General features: G+C 45.0%; 2 protein-coding genes across 2 annotated transcripts; one reads left to right on the forward strand and one right to left on the reverse strand.

Moving 5' to 3' along the window:
* Positions 1-479: 479 nt before the first annotated feature.
* On the forward strand, positions 480-9,816 carry tsnaxip1 (translin-associated factor X interacting protein 1). Its single transcript, XM_066713560.1, has 16 exons — positions 480-589; positions 848-950; positions 1,158-1,264; positions 1,829-1,955; positions 2,189-2,282; positions 2,446-2,642; positions 3,732-3,867; positions 4,160-4,329; positions 5,004-5,163; positions 5,665-5,795; positions 6,457-6,585; positions 6,741-6,899; positions 7,438-7,547; positions 7,757-7,880; positions 8,961-9,067; positions 9,327-9,816. The coding sequence occupies exons 1-16, from the start codon at positions 564-566 to the stop codon at positions 9,532-9,534; spliced, it is 2,088 nt and encodes a 695-aa protein (XP_066569657.1). The 5' UTR covers positions 480-563; the 3' UTR covers positions 9,535-9,816.
* A 475-nt stretch (positions 9,817-10,291) lies between these two features.
* Positions 10,292-18,740, reverse strand: cenpt (centromere protein T). The gene is made up of 13 exons (XM_066713559.1): positions 18,366-18,740; positions 17,803-17,902; positions 17,115-17,229; positions 16,589-16,733; positions 16,108-16,201; positions 15,844-15,983; positions 14,938-15,001; positions 14,458-14,606; positions 12,950-14,053; positions 12,719-12,818; positions 12,287-12,448; positions 11,011-11,115; positions 10,292-10,819 (listed from the first exon to the last, which is right to left on the reverse strand). The coding sequence occupies exons 2-13, from the start codon at positions 17,889-17,891 to the stop codon at positions 10,696-10,698; spliced, it is 2,391 nt and encodes a 796-aa protein (XP_066569656.1). The 5' UTR covers positions 17,892-17,902; positions 18,366-18,740; the 3' UTR covers positions 10,292-10,695.
* Positions 18,741-19,116: the final 376 nt, after the last annotated feature.

The raw sequence follows: 19,116 nt of genomic DNA on the forward strand, positions 1-19,116 counted from the left end.
TGAATATTTTGAAACGAGCCTTTAGATCCAATTAATATGAGCAGAAAAACACGTATCACAGTGCGTTATTTAAATAAATAAACCAATGACTAAATAAATAATAAAAATGCAGAAGCAGCTTTTTTTGCTAGAAACTGTGCCCAAGTGCCGTGTGCTTCTATGCCGCCTGTGAATTTTGTCTCTATCTTTCTAAAATAAATCAAATACAAACGAACTTTAGCTTTACATACGCATGACTACAATAATGAAATATGCACAACTTATTTAGCGTACCCCTTAGCGTGAAATCATTGTGATATATGATGCTGTCGCTGCCACGACAAATAACCACATCATATATTATTATAAATGATAAAACAATGATTTTATATGGAAGTGTAAACATCTAAAAAATAAAATAAAGATCCTTGTTTACGTCCTGGCTAAAGGCGGCCTGTGAAGGTCTTGCCGGGGTCCTTAATCGCCATGGCAGCGCAGTGTACACAGAGCCGCTGTGTTTACATCCATGTTGAGTTGTGTTGGTCGTGGGTTCACATTACTGACAGTATACAGAAACAGCAAGGATGTCGCTGCAAAAGGAGTGCCGAGGGTATTTTATTATTATTATTTCATTATTATTAAGTACTTTGCAAATGATGGCAACACAGTTATTAAAACATGATAACTCTATTTCTCATTCTTACTGATTGTATGGCCAATGAGTTTAATTAGTAAGGATACATTTATCTCACACTAGCAATTCTCAGTAGAAATATAAGTGAACTTGATCAGGACAGCCGAAGCATACAGGTGCGTTAGATGTGTTACTTAAATTCTATACAAATTGTATAACTCAGTTATTTTGCAGAATGCCCTCAAGCTTTACAAGTGGAGCTGTACAGCCAGACAGCAGGAACCGGCAAGAAAAGTGCAGTGATGCCATGGGCTCCCTATCACTGAGAGGAATAAGTGTGAGTAATGACAACAACAGCCATAATCATAATAATACTACATAAATAAATACAACAGGACTATCAACAGACGAGGGAGTCAATCTTACAGTGGAATATTCTTATTTTAATGCCCGAGGACTGATATGCCGGTAAAGAGAAGATCTGGGCTTTGATTCACAACAGTAGGCAGTTCTTGTGCTGTTTTGAATGTATCTGCTTCTGCAGGGAGCTGGTGTCACGGGGCACCTGTCCACCTGGCCTGCCCACATAACCTCACACACGGTCCAGCCAGGACGCAGACACCCACTGCCACCCGAAGCCAGGATCCATGGGTCTGTCCGTGCTGCCTCTCTCTCTCTCTCTCTCTCTCTCTCTCTCTCTCTGCTTACTCTCTGGTTTCACTGTGCCTGTTTTAGGAGTCCTGGGTTGAGGACAAGTATCCACTTAGCTTGTAAAAAGGGGTGAAGAGCCAATTATGAGGTCTAGGCCAGTGGTTCGATAGGCTAGCATGTACACCTGAGATGGTTTTCTTCAGCTGATAGGAAGTCAGTAGTGTCTGTGTACCTGCGTAGCTTTAAAAGTCAGCTGGGTGGTGGTGGGTGTGTTTCTGATATATTTTGAGCCTATATGTACTGAAGCCTAGTTTCCTTCACCCTTTCTTTCAGAATAACTAACTGTTTAAAGCTGCAAAACTCACAAGGGACAATGAGCATCAGAAATGAAAGAATTATTTTTCTTGTTATTTATAATTTTTTTTTTTTTTTTTTTTAGGTAAGATATAGTTTTGGAAGATTAGATAGAGAGTGTATTTGTATTGTATTGTATGTTTGCACTTGAAAACAAAGCTTACAGAGTCTTCCTGCCCTTCCCTTTACCTCTGTCCCGGCCGAGTGCAGCTGCAGGGAGGAGTCCTCGGGATCCGTCTCCAAGCCCCGTTTCTTGGAGCAGCTGGAGAATTACCTGCGGAGAGAGCTACAGACCCTGGACCCCAGCCAGCCTGACGCACAGGAGTGCAGACTGCAGGTCAGCACTCACAACCACATCCACACCCATAACAGCGGCCTCCATCCACCCTCTAACAGCTCTGCAGGAATGTCCATGCTTTCGTTCACACAACCCTGGCCCTACCCCCAAACCCTGGTTCTGGAGCACCATGGCATTGGGCAGGGTCTGCAGACAATACAACAGGGTAAAGACAGGGAGTCGCTGGTGGGTCAGTGACTTTTGCTGCTAGCCTAATTTTCGTTGTCTTGCAGGCTTACCAGGAAGTGTTTGGCTATTTCATTGAGGACTTTAAAACCTACAAGCCATTACTCGCAGCCATCAAGAACGAGTATGAAGTCACGCTAGGTGAGCAGTTATTATGCTGAGTTTCAAGGAATAATAAGGATGGCAAGTAGTTGTGGAAAAAAATCTGCTGTCAACAAATGATGAAGTAAAAAGTGCTAAAATAGAGTGACAATGAGGAATGGCCGGCTGGCACCACCATCCATATTTCATTTCCCCAACCCAGCTCACCTGAGGGGTCAGATCCGCAGCCTGGAGCCGCTGCGGGCGATGCTGGCGACGGTGTCGGAGCAGTGTGAGCAGAGGGTACTGGCCCTGGGAAAGGAGGAGCGGGCTGAGGTCAGGGCCCTTAAGCAGGAGAGGAGCCGCCTGCTCTGGGTTATCGAGGAGATGAGGGAGAGCCAGACCGGCCTGCAGGCCCAGGTACATCCCTCCTGTTTCTCCGGGGGAGAGTAATTACTGTGGACAACAATCTACCCAGGGTTCACACCCAAAAACACACAAAGAGCAGAAAAGCAAAGAGCATCATGCCGAGGGACAAACGCAGCTGGGGAAGGGAGGGGGGGGGGCACAGAAACGATTGGATTTCTCACTTGCCCAGAAAATCCATTTCATGCTATCGCACGCTCCACTCTGAGTTACAGCAAATTGGCAACTTAGAATAACCTTTTCAAGTAGCCCTCGCTCCACTGTGCGGTTGAGTGTTTGACATCATGTAGCTGTAGACATACTGGGGTATATTGTAGAGAGATATGCATGTATAATGGTTGAATAAACGATCTTAAGATGAAGAAATGGAATGGATTCAGCATAGCGATGCCTAAGAGTAAACGTGTTTTTGCTGTTGCTCTTGCTGTTGCTTTTCATGGTTCATCTGAGTGTTTCAGCCTTGAGGCAGAGAGAGCCTGTACCCTGGGACTCTGGGGCCGGCTCACTTATTTAGAATATTTATGATGGAAATTCTGCAGAGGTGCCTCAGCTGTTTGTCTGAGGGGCTCCCGGTGGAGGTTACATAAGCAAAGCCTCACTTTTTAAGGAGGCGTTGGATATGTTTGGTCTGCCTTTGATGGTGGGGACTAAACAGGACAAGAGAGAACAATTGGATACAATGCAGACACACTTGTTTCCAAAACGAACATCCCTACCAACAATGAGAATCCGAAAGAGCCAATCACAGCAGCTATGGCCAACTCTCACAATGCTGCAGGAGCTCGTGTGATTTGTTTAGCATTCTGATGCTTTATGTGTTTCCTTCTGTTCAACTACAGCAGTTTGTGATTGCAACGTCATGATGCACGCATAAATGTGTTTCTTAGGGTACTGAATTCTGGCACACGCAGCCCCTGTCCTCCAGATGTGTCAGTGGATGTGTTCAAGCCTATTTCTGTCTCTTGGTCTGTGCTGGTGTGGTCCAGTGCCTCTCTCTCTTTGCAGTTGTGCTCCAGCCCGTCTTCATCACTCTCCCCCCTCTCTTTCTCCTTCTCCCCTCTCCCCCACCATCTGTGTGTGCAGGTGTCTCGGCTGCAGGAGGAGCTGGCTGCGCAATACCTCCTCTATAGGGAGGAGCGTGATGCCCGTAAACTGCTTGTGGCTGACATCAGTAACATGAGATGCCTGCAGGAGGACCAGAAGAGCCCCAAGCAGGAAGGTACGGTGTGTAGGACCCCAAAATGGGTTGGTTTCTGCTTCCCCCTGCACCCTCTCGCCCCAAACCAACCTTCATTTTCCCTGAAGTCCCTGAATTTTGAAGAAATTGCACTGTACTGCCCTATATTGAATTGAATTGAATTATTTGGGGATTTTTCCCACTGTAATCCCCCGTTCTATGCTTTGCCGGGGTGTGCTTGGGAATAATGGCAGGAGGGGCACTCCTCCAGAAATAGAGGCGTCCTGTATGGCAGTGCAGTGTGTGTACTACATGTTTTCTGTGTGCGGTGCAGTGGAGGCGGAGGAGGACGTGGTGCGGCTGCGGCTGGCTCTGCGCGTGGCGCGTGAGGACCTGACCCGGCTGCAGGTGGAGCTGAACCGCGTGCAGGCTGAGTACGGGGATGTGGTACCGCGCCGGGACTGGGAGCAACTGGACTCCACACATAGGGACGCCATGAACAAGGTAAAACACACAGCAGCCTCACTGCATCTTCACTCTTTTTGGGTGGGGTATTCCTGTATGTGTTTGTTTATTAACGTGTTTTGCTCAGCTGCTAACTGGGGTGACTGCTCTGTCACTGCAGCCTATATGTTATAGCCCAGAGAAATTAGCTTTGTAAATGTGTTACAACTAATCTAATAGTTCTCATAGAGGAACCCAGCAGAAGAAAAAATAAGCCTATTTTCGTTCTTTCTACAAAGCGATTTATTTTTACGTATATATATTTATAGGCATTTATTTTTTCATAAATGCAATCTACTTTGGGTAATAAACTGTTTTGTGGTTTGTGATGTGGTTTATTCAGCATGACACTGCAGAAAGCTGCCTGTATCTTTCTGTGGGTTCCTGGTGGAATCAACACAGTTGCGTAACAGGATTCTTTCAGGAGATGTTGTGTGGTATGGTACACATTTGGGCAGTAGTAATTTGCATGAATAAACAAACAAACAAACAAACTCTGAAGAGATTCCTCTCGGGACTCAGAGAGTTCATACACCTCTGCAGTTATAAACCAGCTGCTGACTGGGCCACATGGCAGGAAACAGGAAATGGCTGCTGCTGCTGCTGCCATCACGAGGACTGTCTGACTGAGTGTCCAGCATCTGAGTCATGATGCCTTGTCCTCTCCCCCCCAGCTGGAGGTGCTGCAGAAAGACTATGCCCAGGTGAAGCTGGAGCTGGACGCCCTGCTGGGGGTGCACAGGCCGCTTGCGCAGGAAAGGGACAGCCTGCAGGCCGAGTTACAGCGCTTCAGATCTGTGTCCACACCCCGGCCGCGCTGGGACAGGTGTCAAGGTACTGCCCTCGCCCCCCCATCTACTGTGTGCTCCAGTGTGTTTCACTGAACCACAGGACACACCTCTGTCGGCATGTGTGTGCTTCTGTGTTCCCCGTGTCACTGTGCGCTCCTTTGTAGCTCTCAGGAATAGTGCTGACGTCACTCCGTGTTTGTTAGCTCCAGTGTGTCTTACTCTCGTCACTGTGTGCGTCTCAGTGTGTCAGTGTGCAGGTCTCTTGCTGTCAGTGTGTCCGGGGCATTTCTCTGCGTCAGCGTGCCTTCCATCTTCAATGCTCTCGCAGTCTTGAGTTTCTCTGACTCTCTTTCCTGATCTCGCCTTCTTTTTGTGTTTGGATAAAATATTAAAAAGCAAGACCATACAGGCATATAAATTAAAAAAAATAAAATCGTCAAATGTGTTTAATAATTTAATTTTGCCCCCTTCACCTGCTAAGTGAAGCCAGTAGTTAGCATAAGTGCCAGTACTAGTGACAGCGGAGTTTGCTTTGTTTTTCCAGATGTGATCTCTGGGGGCAGTGAGCGCTGGGCTCAGCTGTCCCAGGGGCAGTCAAGTGACCAGCTGGTGGGCATTCTTCTGGAGGAGCTGACGGGAGGGGTGTCCAGAGAGAAGGATATCTTTGATGGGCTGGTACACAGAGAACGAGCTTGTATACTCCTAAAACTGCAGCACTCTGAGAGTCATTATCCTGCTGGTTCAATAAGTCCCTTGGCAGGCCTGTACTGAGACGTATCCTAACTTCAGTAAAACAATTACAACATAATGAAGAGTTTTTATTTGAAAAAATAAAATTTAAAATATTATAAAATATTCCTGCTGTGAAGTAAGCCTCCATTTTCTAAGGCACTGTACTGTAATTGTAAACCCTGTGGTTCAGCACCTCAGATTTAGCAAGCTTCACACCTGATCAAAAAATAAAGAGATGAACTCCCTCTCTCTTTGCCTAGAGGGAATTTAAATCCACTTAAGAGACATAGCCTAAATATCCGAAGTATGTTCAATATGTAGGTTGAATTGCTCAGAAAAAAAACAACAACAAACGAATTTGGCATACTTGCAATTTCCAAAGCAGAACAAAAGAAAGTAAATAAAGGATTTACTTTATGTGTAAACGATACTTTGGCTGCCACCCTGTGCTGCCTTCAAGCACAAGGTTTGTATTTTCCTTTGATGCTTGCAGTAAACTACAGCATTCACACCATATATCACCATCTGCTTTGTGAACCCAAAAGCTGACTGGCCCAGCCCCATCCCCCCTGGAGAGACTGAGCACCCCCTTGTGTCTGCCCAGGGTACAGGAGAGCATGTCCCGGTGTACCTGCGCTACGATGGACAGATCAGAAACCTCAGGCTGAAGAAGGCAGATATAGTGAACACCATCAAGGAGGTCTGGAAGGAGAAAACCACAGAGGATGAGCAGGTAACTACAGGGGGATGCAGGGACCCTCCCCATTCCACCTCGTTCCAGTGCTCCGTGTTTATCTACACCTCTTTGTCTGTATTTGTTTAAATTGAAGCACATCAGCATATTAGTAGTCCTGACTTGACACCCCTTTTCTTTTCTTTTGACCACAGAGAGAGGATAGGAGCAGCCTGGCTGAGTTTCTGCGTGGCTTCCTGGAGAAGCAGTATGGGGAGCGGGCGGCACAGTGGGCCTACAGCTTGGTGGAGGGGTGCAGGCAGCACCGCGACGATGACTTCATCAGCCTCTTCCTCAGTATCCTCACAGGAAAGGTGCGCCACTAACACCAGGTCACCACTGGACTGGCTGTCTGTACACCAGTCTGAGGGGTCAAAGGCTTCTAGGTGGGTCAAGGGTAACAGATGGATAGCAGTGGTGAACACGCTCCATCCCAACATGATCAAAAGCATGCAATATAAATGGCTTCTTTATAGAAGGTGAATTTGGGAAAAGACTCTTAGGCGACAGAACATATTGAAACATCCCCCCCACCCGCTCACTGCAGTATCCAAACCTCCTCTCTGAATGTAGGCTATGGGATTCCTGCATCTGTTTAATAGCAAGTGATTGATTAAGAACATTTGCCATTGGTTTAACCTGTCATGGAATAGTCTGCTGGCAAACAGTGTTGACCCATACTGCAGGTAGAGATCTGTACTATTACAAGAGGGAGGAGGGGCCAAAACACAACATGAAAAACTAATTTTGGATATAAACATAAATTAATTCCATTGGCACCAGGGCAGCAATGAATCCAGGAGAGATGTTGCGGAGACCTGAGCTGTGTGTGTGTGTGTGTGTGTGTGTCAGGTGGATGAGAGCGTGTATCACGGGCAGATTCGCCTGCTGTCGCACCTGCTGAAGGAGCTGATCCACAGCGACGCCACAGAGAGCGGCTGCCTGACCCCACCGGAGCTCAGGTGAGAGGGAGATGCCGATTATTAACTGGACTGTATATACAGGGGAAGAAATATTTTTTTATACAGACTGAAATAAGCTCGTCTTGGGGTGGTGGGTGGGCATGCTTTCACACAACTGATGATGACAGAGTTCTACCAGTTGCTCTTGAAAAGGAATTGGTACGTTAACCTATTTTGGTAAATACTAACGCTATGGTCTGTTTTTGCAGCGAGGCCCTGAGGCGAGCGTTCCCTCTCAAGACGGAGGGGCAGATTGAGGAGCTGGTGCAGGCTGCTCAGGCCCAGCTGGAGGCCACGGGGGGCAGCATTGCCTATCAGGCCTTATTCAACGAGGTACCTCATTCCACTCACCTTTCTTGCCTGCGATTCATCTCACCCTGTACACCAGCAGCTGGGAACCTGGGCTTTTTTATTTTATTTTGTATATTACATTTATTAAATCCATTGCAAACATTTGTGCCAAATAGTTTTGATATGTATTGATTCTAAGATACAGATATTACATGTATAGTAACAATTGCATTAGACCATAAAGGAGCCACCAACATTTACAGTAGTACAAATAAGCTAGTATACCTAAATCTACTGGGAGAACACATGAGCACAGTATAGCGTCAGAGAGGAGAGGAAGGATAGGAAACATGAACTTTTGTCTGATTGTATGTATAATTCTCATTCATTAGATTATCATACTGTTAGATTCCATCTTATCACCATTTCTTCTCCCATATGCAACCCTTTTGGGTGGTACCCTAATGATGAGGAACCTTCTTCATGATCATATAGAACCACCAATCTGTACAGTCACTCCTGCTCCATTGTTCCTATCTCTTAGACCAGTTTACACCTCAAGTCAAGGAGCAAGGGTTAGATTGGCCTTATTTGCATTTCACTGTCTGAATTAAATGCATTTATCATTTTTGTAGCCTTAATCATTCAACTGTATGCACTGTTCATGATAGTTAATCTTCATGAATTGTTCACTCAAAAGTAGTTCCTTGCTCATGTAAATTACTCTAGTGGCCAGTAAATACACAGCCAACCACTTATATCATTGTAACAAATAGCCCCAGACAAAAGAGGTTCATACCCATCTCTTTAGAATGATGATCATTCATGTTCTATTTCTGCTAGTACCAGAACATTCCCAACTTAAAAGTAACAAGGTTTTAACTTATTTTCATATACCTTTTTATACAACATAATATCTTAAATGTGTAGAAAATGTAACTCCATTTTCCTTAGTAGGGTCAGTCCACAGCAAATGAAAAGGGCAGTTTTTAATCGAAGGCCTCCTTTGGCATAAATGGAAAGGGCAAAGGTCCTTGCTTCACTGCTATTGTTCTCTGGGGTTCTGTGAAAATTTCTCCAACAACACAGACAACCCAAGAGTTTTGGACATTTCCTCCACAGGATGGAGAAGGAAAACCTGGGGCCTTCATTAAGCTGGTGAGAAACCAGGCCAACGCCGAGAAGCGCAAATACCTCACGGAGCTGAGGACCCAACTGTGCGACAAAGAGTGAGTACTGGTCCGTTGCATCTTTCCACTCAGAATCATGTGACCTGGGCCAAGGTCAGTTCAGGTGTTCAATTGCACGCATGTATACCGTGGGGAGGTAGTCAAACTGAAGACCTTCCAGAAGCCAGATATTCAGACTCAGTACTTCTATATATTTAAAAATAAATAAAAATTAAAACATTCTGACATTTCATATATTCATGTATATAGCAGTGGATTGGATTTCAAAAGTATCCCTTGAAATGGTATCTGTAAACAGCAAGGTCGAAGTGGCAGAACTACGGACAGCCATTCAGAGTATCGACCCCTCGATCGACCCCCAGACGCTGGACGGCTACCTGTCCTTGGCCTTCAAGACACCGACCGCTCAACTGGAGCAGACGCCCCCCCTGGACACAGACTCAGTCGTGCAGCGCCTGCTGGCTGCCGATGTGCGGAGGGTAGGACCCCCACAAGCACAGCCCTGAGTCCCCTTAGCCCTGCACAGGGAGTATCACATTCGCTCCATGGATTAATAATATGGGAGGGAAAAGTAATAATTTGCTCTGAATAAAATTATTGTTTTGCATTTCATCCCTGTGGGAAGGATTGAACAGGCTGTCTGAGAAACATTGTGAAGGAATGATGACAACAGTGATGATAATAAATAAACAATAGCAAAGGGTGGTCTTTGTCACATACAAGCACAGCTCTTGACACACCGATTCAGAAGGCTCAGGTATTCAAGGCAGTTAATCATTCAATGCGTAGCTTAGGAAAATACGCCAAGCAGGCCCGGGCGAGAGGGCTGGAGGTTCAGACGGCTCCGTATTTTGCTGTCTGATTGCCTGCTGCACACTGTGCCAGTGCCCTTGCTGCAGTCAGTGGGTGGGCAGTGTGAGTCAAAGCACTCCTTGTTGTGCTGCCACCCGTTCCCCAGTCAAGGTGCCAATCCTACTGGCATCACAACCCACTCCTGACACTGTCTCTGCTGGGAGTACACACACTTGAGGTCTTTGTAAAAGGATAGGAAGGCCAAAAATTTTATAAAATTCAGTGTTACATCCTTCCACCTAAAATTTAATTTCCTTGAAAACTAACACAGCTTTGCACGTGTCAGCTAACAGACCAGAGTGGGGAGTCTCAGGCTCCACATAATACACTTCAGTGTCTGAGTGAATGGCCATCAGGAGTCTCAAGACTACACTTTGTACATTTAAAATGATCTTCACATCCTTCAGTTGGTTTAAGGAAAAAAACACTTTATTCTGACTTGAAATATATAATCAAAATAAAATAAAATAAAACTTGAAATTATCTCCCTCCCCCAACACAAGCAAAGGACAAACATTGATAAAAGACGTTTACATTAAAGAATATATACATTCAGAAAGTTATTAAAAATAGAAAAGATACTGGGGGCAATTCTGTTTTACGTGAAACTCTGTTTTTGCACTTGATAGATTACAAGATTTCAAGTCCTATAAGTAGACGACTGCTTTCATATTTGATGTCTTGTTGGCGACAATAGCGCCTTGAGCATGATCAGTGTGGTCTTGCTGGACAGTGAAAAGAAACCCATGTTGGCACTAATATCACAGTTTATATAATTTTGTTTGTATTAAATAAAACAAATCACTAACAAACTTTTACATCTTGGGAATAACCTTATTCCCGCTGGTAGCCACTGGGATCAGCAGCTGCCGGTACTGCAGAGGAAGGTAGCGCTCAATCAGCACGTTGAGGGGTGTGCGCTCCGTCACAAAGCCCTGCCTGCAACAGGGAACACAGGGGGGGATGAACACCGGTGCCACAGGGCAGCCATGCTGAGCTGAACCCACTCTCTTCCTGTAACCTACAATTGATTCATATATATGACAGCACCCATGTGTACAGGAGAGGAGACTGCAGACGTGTCCCCCGTCCCTCTCTTCTGAATAGCTCGTGCATTACAGTGAACTCACCTCCTCAGAAGCAGCTCCACGTCCTCCTTTTCAATGGTCTTTCTCTTGGCGTGTTTTGCGTATGCTTCCAAGTCATCTGAGAGGCGATCGAAATACTTATCCAAACTGCAAGACACCAAATATACCCCCCACACATACATTCTTAGTCTTATTATACATCATGAACAATCTCTACATATTGGAAATATCTTGGCTTGCTCTCATGCTTCACCACCCACAGAGAGCCAAGCTTTTAATATTACTTTGAGTGACTTTTTACTTCTGCAGAAAAACATTGATATTGACTCTTTCCAGCATGAAGTATGCCGACGGCTCTTACACAAAGTGGATTAGGGATGGATTTCTTTTCATTTGTAAAGCAAATAGACATTTAATTAATGCACCACATGCTGTTCTCCACACCGCACAGCTTAATTTGAATATTGATAAGAATAAAGTTACAGTAGTCTAAACCTCTAATTTACTCAACTAATTTACTCAAATCAACTAACAAATTACAATCAGAAACTTTATTCTGAACTGCATGGTGATGACAGATCTGACACTATACACCATTTTACTACATCACTAGATTACCTAGACCATGTTGGCCTAAGAACAGCCTATACCCCAAGCTTAGTCCACAACTCATCGTCAAGTTAGGCTCATACAAATCTACATGCGATTCAGTTAGCTCAGTTGAAATGCAACCCTAGCCTTAATGAAAGCATAAGTTTGCTGGGAACTCTAACCCCAGCCTTAGCCCAGACCAAAATATGACCCCAATTTCTTCACTTAACACAATTTCAATGTTAAATTAAACTAAATTACTCAAAATAAGGCTCTGTAAACAACCAAAATGTAACCGTCAAACCATTCCTATCCACATCGATGTCCCAAATTAAAATTTACCATTTTCAGTTTTTCTAATTCTTAACTTTTTTTTTTTTTCTTAAATCTTCAGTTAATACAGGTATCACAATTAACTAACTACATCGAATTCTGATTCTTTATTCTGAACTGTGAAAGAAAGAAATCCAATTTGTGAGGAATCCACACGACAGCTGTGAATCAATATTGGAATTGTTTTACTACTATGACGGATACTTCTGCGAAGATGTAAAGCGGTTTCCACGGTAACTCTGGTCCCCGGCACAGAAAGTCTAAAACCATACCGTTTCTTGACTGCAAAACAAAAAACAAACAAACAAAAAAAAAACCTGGAGGGCCACGCCACAATCTGAAAAAAATATGAAGAGGAGTAGCAACCACTCTAGTTTGAGCAGAATGTCCTTACGTCTCCTTCAGGACAGGGTAGATGTCCCGGGACACCTTGGTCTTGGCGAAGTGCGTGAAGACTGACATGATGTAGCTCTTGGGGAGACCAGGCTCCTTCTTGGCTGAGGCGGCTCGGGGTTTCCTCGGGGGCTTCGTGGTTGCAGCAGTCAGAGCCAACTTCCTGCAATAGCAGGCCACAATTTACAGGAGGCAGTAGAATTCAGTTTTTACACATTACTTTTCTTACTCCAATCAGCATACAGGCATTATCACACCACAGTTTGACATTAGATGCGTCAGCAAAAACCGCCCCCCCCCACCCCAACAATTCCAAATGGGACCGCTCCCTTAACATGACACCAGTGCTTATAACCAGGGATAATCTTCAAGCGAAAAGTCGGGATGGTACATTTTCGGGGGGGGGGGCGGCGGGGCGTTGCCAGTCACTTGCCTTGTAGGTTTGTTTTTCAGAAAGGTCGGTGTGGGTAGGGCACCAGGAGTCTCCGGCATCTTTTTGGCCCGCAGAAAAGCCGGAGTCTTCATGGACAGTTCTGCTTACAGAGAAAAGAAGAAAAGAAGAATGTGTGTGTGTGTGGGGGGGGGGGGGGGGGGTAAAGAACTAAATGTATTAAAACAAGGGTGAGCAAACACACTCCCCTTGCCCTTAGTTCTTAACACTTACCCTCACTCTGAGATCCATCCTCCTCTTCGTCGCTGGAGGACAGCTGTTCTTCTTCATCCTGGCCTGAAAGCCCCAGCTCCACTGCCGTGGTGGAGTGAGGGATGGGTGTCCCTGGGGGCGCAGAGGCCTCCAGCTTGGGAACGGGAGCAGAGTTTTCCTTGTCCCACTCCTCTCCTGCGTGGAGGTCACTCTCACTCTCACTCTCACCCATCACCCCTGATCCTCCTCCCTGCTCTGAGTCGGCTCCAGAAAGAGTCCTCCTGGAGCGGTTTGGCTGTGGCGAGGAACTAGGTGGCCCCTCGTCCAGTGAGGCTCCTCTAGGAGAGCCAAGAGGGGTGGGCGAGTTTCTGGTGGTTTCATCAGCCAGCTCTCCGTCCACTATCACACTGCCGTCCCCTTTCCCCCCTTGCAGCGAGTCAGGGCTCTTCAGCTTCAGTCCACCTTGCGAGCGGGTGGCTCTGCGTGCGATGTGCTCAGCCTGCTGCTGCTCCTCCTCCTCTTCCTCAGCTTCTCCTGCCACCTCCATCTCCTGTGGCATTTCATCCAAGTCTCCTTCATTGACAACAATACCAGAACCCTCTTTCTCCTGATCTGTCAAGCCTCTGCTCTCTCCCTCCACCTCGCCCATCCTTCTCTGGGACTCTGCTGCCACCTCTTCTCCCTCCTCCTCTCCTTCTTCCTCCTCCTCCAGTCCCGCCTCCTCTCTGTCTCCCTCCTCTCCCACTTGCTGGCTGCCCTCTAGGGTCTCCACACCAGTCTCCTCCAGGTCTTGTTCTGCCTTCTCCTCCTCTCCCTCTACCTCAGTCTGTGGATGCAACCAGCTTCCCTCCACCTTCCTCTCTGCAACTGGCCCCTCCTCCTCTTCAGGCCCCATTCCATCCAGGGTCTGGTTGGTACCGCTGTCTTCCCTGGGCCCCAGTGGGAGGGAGGCCGCGTAATGGGGAGTCTGGAGGATGAAGCTCGTGTGGTCGTACAGCTTGGTGTTGCTCATCAGATTGTCAGTCATGTCAGGGACCGTCAGCGCGCTAAAGCCCAGGGTGAATGTCTCCAGGGCGCCCGTCTCGCTCAGAGTCTTGTGTGGGTTGGAAGTGCTCTTCTCCAAACCTGTGTGAGAATGCACGGAAGGAAGGGCAGGAAAGAGAATTACCAGGGTTAGTGGAGGAACTCAAATATTCTGTATTTACTTGTTTATTAACCCCTTTTTTTAGGCAAAGGATTACGCATTATAATTCTCATTTGCAATAAAATACAGAAAAGCTTAGCAGTTCGCCATGGACCTGGCGATATACATTCAGAAACATTAGATGTCCCTGCCATCCAATTTCAGTATATATGTGTGTGAGTTTAAGCCGCTTATTAACTTTTAGAAGTCCACAGTACATCAGCCAGACAATGCTACTACTCCCCCGGCTCAGACAGGAACCCAAGGGGTGTCAGATCAGGCTCTACGTTCAAAGCCAATGATCTCCAGGGGGTCGAGTGGAAAGCTAGAGGGGGCTACACCTCACCTGGGCTTCTCTTGTTGTGCAGGTAATTCTGAACACCTTCCTCGAAGTCCTCCACGCAGATGGCTTTGCGTTTCACGGCTTTCCTCTGCAGCCCCGGCTTGCCCGAATCCAGATCCATGTGAGGTGTCTTCAGCGTCAGACTGAAAGAGCTGCGGGTAGCCCAGGCCACCACAACCAGGAGAACAGGCCGGGTGGAGACACGAGGGTTACCGAGATGCTGACGATTCATTAATTGCACACCTCTCGCCAATACTATCTGGCACGTTTATTTGAACACACACCATTAGTAGGCATGCAGGTGAGATTACAGGTCAGGTAACAGACAAGCTGTGCAGCAAGGACACAGCAGAGTAATCATAGGAAAAACCTGGCGTCAGAGCACCGGTTCCTGTTGTTATTTTAATCCTCCACACTGACAAGACAGACACATCGGTTTACAATAATCTTGCATGTTTGGGAAGCCAACCCGGGACACAGTACCTGGCCGCACCCCCGGACAGCTCGGAGAGGTTGTCCTCAGTGCCAGATTGCTGGATTTCCAGGTCTGTGATACAGAGAAAAAATACCAAAACTATTAGTTCTGACTTTTTGGCTTTTGGCTTAATTGTTTTTAAAGATTTAGTTGTTTTTAAATCACATTGTTCAGGGTTTTTTTGGTATAGTTTTGTTATATTTTGTTGTCAAATACATTGACCGTTTTGGGTTTAATTTAAAATGCATTGGACCTTTTTTGTTTGTTTTTTATTTTTCCCTTTTTAATTGTTTCTTTAATTTGTTCAATGCATTTTCAGTTATTTTCAATGTATTTGACTCTTTTTTTGGTGAGCAGTTTTTGCTTTTATCACGTTTGTTTTGTTGTTTTGGGCACGTTTTTTTTAAGTTAATTGTTTTGTTTCTTGTTAAATCACAGATTTTAAAAAATTTTAAGTGATTTTAAGGACTGATATTTTAAATGATTTTAATCACAAGCATTAAAAATTGAATTGTTTTTATTAATGTAAATGTAAAATACTCAACCTAATAAACAGTATTTTTGGCTTTTGGTTTGCTTAGTTACTAATGCTTTTGCTATGATTTAATGTAATTGATTTCAATTTTTAAAGTGGGTTTTTATTTGTGTGTTCATCCTGACAACAAAACTTCTTAGGTCTAACCATGAGCTCCATCCTATTCCTCCATATCAACCTAAAAGAGTGGCTACTACTACCAGTAAAACCTGGCCACTTAAAGATAGATCTTTAAAATTAAGTAATTTTAGGAAACATTGACAATAAGAGGAAGAAAGCAGTGGCTAAGTGACCCAATTTCCTAGCATTAACAAGTCACATGATTGCAGGTCTAGGGTCATCCTCCTGTTGTGTTACCAGGAATTAGCTGCTAACCAACCTTCTCCATCCTGCTCCATCCTCCTCTCAAACTGAGACACGCTGACTCTCCTCTTCGGCCTCTTCCTGCTGATCCTCTGGACGGCCACGGTAAGGTTTACAGTGGACAGGTCTGGCAGGTCGAGGTCTAGGGTCCCAGTGCTAAATAAACAGGGAAAGAAAAATAATAATATATATAAAATAAAAATCACACAAAGGAAAGAATGATGCAACATGTCAAGCTGCAATAATCCACAAGGGATTAAATATGATTAAATATATGTACCTGGGTCTGTTACTGCCTGGACTTGACTCACTGGGCTGTAGTTCAGGATCATCCCTCGCAGGTCTGTCTGGGACCAGCAGAGACACCTCCGGCTCTGCAGCACAGAAGGATCCCTTAGGCTGATGTCTTAGCTCCCCACTGTATTATTTGCATTCAGTGTGATGACATATACCCAGGTGCAGGTGACAGTCTGAGCTAGTGTGTCAATTTCAGTGGTGCATTAAAATACCTCATCCCATAATTAGTATAATTGCACATTAAACAACCACCCTACCCTGCGATGTAGTTCTCCATTTTTCAGTTAAGTTTACTACTGGAAGACACCAGGCAAGTATTAACTTAAAAGGAAGCAGTACTGCTACTATCTATTCTACAGACAGTCCATTTTTAATCTTGCAGACAGCTTTGTTTTGAGGTCTTGGGCATGTTACCCAGACCGCAGAGGAGCCAGTATGACGAGGCGGGGGGGGGTCACACAAACCTGTCAGAATGATCTTGCGGAGCAGCAGGCGGGGTGTGACCTCATCCAGAGAGTCGTGGCCAGGCAGACTTGCAGGGCTGACCGCCTGCCTGCTCACGGTGGACAGCCTCTTACTGCTGGAATCATTCGGGGCCTTTCTTACACTCTGACAGGGAGGAGAGAGAGAAAATAAATACATACAAATGTATGTCACTGTGGTTTATACATGACAGGTATACAATTCTGCTATAGAGACATCTTGAGGTGTAATGATTGCATCACTACTGAAATGGATACTGACACTCTGGGTCTCGATAACAATTCCAAAAGCCTTGTGCAAGCAGCACATGTGCTCTTTTAATAAATTCAGAAACTTTTCAACGATTTAACAATTAAGACACTTTACACTACTTTACAAACTCGGCACTCTCAACAAGCTGTGAATCTGCCAGAGCTGCATAAGATAACCAGATAAAACTGGAAAAGAGAACACCACCACCACCACCACCCCCCAGCAACCCCCCAGTGCGGAGATGGCACGCGTTACCTCCCGCAGGGTCTGCTTGAGTTTATTCCTCAGGGTTACGTGAGGGGAGGGGACCGCGGCGGCACTCCTCCGCAGCTTGGCACTCCGTCTGCTCCTGGGAGAGGAAGCCTGGGCACTGGGGGAAAACAGCGACAGCAGCAGCTAAACCTTACAGCACGTGCAACACCGGCAGCCGCAGTGAGGACAGGATCCATTATCGACAATATAATAATAGTCAGAACATTTATGCGTAACATTTCAATCAGAGGAATCCCAAAGCACTTCACACTTGGAAAGGGACTCACTGCACCCACTATTAACAGGTCAAACCCACTCGTCCTTTTGCATTGCCTGTAGAAGGGATCATGAGTATTTAGGTTTACAGTACTGCAATCTCCCTTTCATTTCTCAGGTTAACTCCCCTAGTACGGCCAGCTCCTCCTCCTCCTCTTCCTCACCCAGTGCTCTGCATTATATGGCGTTTCTATGGTGTATTTGTGTATTAGACATTTGATGTAGAACAGCAGTTTTCACTGGAGGTGCCTGAGAGGGTCTTCTTTTCATGCCTGCATCTTAATGACTGAATGCAATAGGTTCCTGGTGGTTCTAAAACACCTTCCACTTCTAGATGTTTAGCAAATGATGACATGGGGATTTGAAGTGAGCCACAGAAGTTGTATACATCTCTGGTGCCGGATGTGCCCCTCACCTGCGTGTGACGGGGGAGCGGGGCAGCTCTGTCTGCAGCACCTGCCTCAGCAGGGTGCGTGTCGAGATGTCAGCCTCTGGGGAGTCCATGGTCACTCAACCTGGAAGATCAATACCAAACACAGCCACACGTTTCAGTGTTGCATTGTATTAGTCATAATAATGATTACACTTCAAGGCACAACTTCACAGTGTTGACTAAAGTTAAAGTATATCTTGCTAGCTCTTATTAGAACAAAAACAAGCACAACATTTTAATAACCAAAGCTTCAAAGAAAGAAAAAGCACAACTAAATCCTGAAATTCACTTTCCAATAGCTCTACTACTGCTTAACAACTCGGCAGTGGCTGGCCTTGAAATCCTTTTCATAAACAGGGTATTTCCCCACCACCCTTAATGTGACAACAAATATTTATTTCAAAACGGGCGATGTTTTACAAATGAATCTTCAAATACATACAGTGTAAATAAAAATATGAAGTACTGGCAAATTAGTACGTGTCATCCATAATTATAATCCACAGCATTCAACTCCCAGTACAGACAACACTGTGATAACCTACCGTTGTTTCCTTAGTGCAATCCAGACGTCTTTGTTAGTTAGATCAGCACCTCGGCGATTTGAGACAGAAAATTATTAATATTCCTCATATGTGTTGATTCATTTCTTATTTGGTTCTGTATCCAGTGAGAGTCCAATCTAACAGTTATCTACGTTTTGAATTTTCGTTTCAGTGTCGCTCATCCCGCCAGCAAATTCAAGCCAAACCTCGCGATTGTTCATCAGCGGAAGTTAACGCTATTTCTGCGTGGTTGCATTATGGGACATGTAGTTTTTATAGCGCTTTTGTGACTCTGATTCTGATTCTTCATAGTGTCAACCGATCTGTCACCCACTCTCCATATTTAGCCTAGGTGTTTCGTTTTGTTTCCCCTTTATATTTTAAATAGGAATGTATTACTTCAGTTACCAAATAATAGTAATGTTTATAGTATTAGGTATGAACTGTATAATATATCTAGGGGGAACAATACACTTTTAGTATTGTATCAGACATGGTTTCCAATGGCCAGTTTAAAGGTTGAGTTGAAGTGTCTCACATTATGTTATAAAAATGTTGTTGTTGTTGCAGTATGTATGTTTTCTTCTATTCACAAATAGGAATTAATAATAAACTATATCAAGTCAAGGGTGATTTTGATTGTGTGAGACAAATTGAAACTGAAATAGTAACACCTCCTGACTAAATCAATTCAGTGAATCGTTAGTTATTTTTAGATAAAGTTTTAGCTTATAGCGAATATTAATCTGTA

Source organism: Amia ocellicauda, chromosome 9 (assembly GCF_036373705.1).
Source record: "Amia ocellicauda isolate fAmiCal2 chromosome 9, fAmiCal2.hap1, whole genome shotgun sequence".
In the NCBI taxonomy this organism is placed as follows: Eukaryota; Metazoa; Chordata; class Actinopteri; order Amiiformes; family Amiidae; genus Amia; species Amia ocellicauda.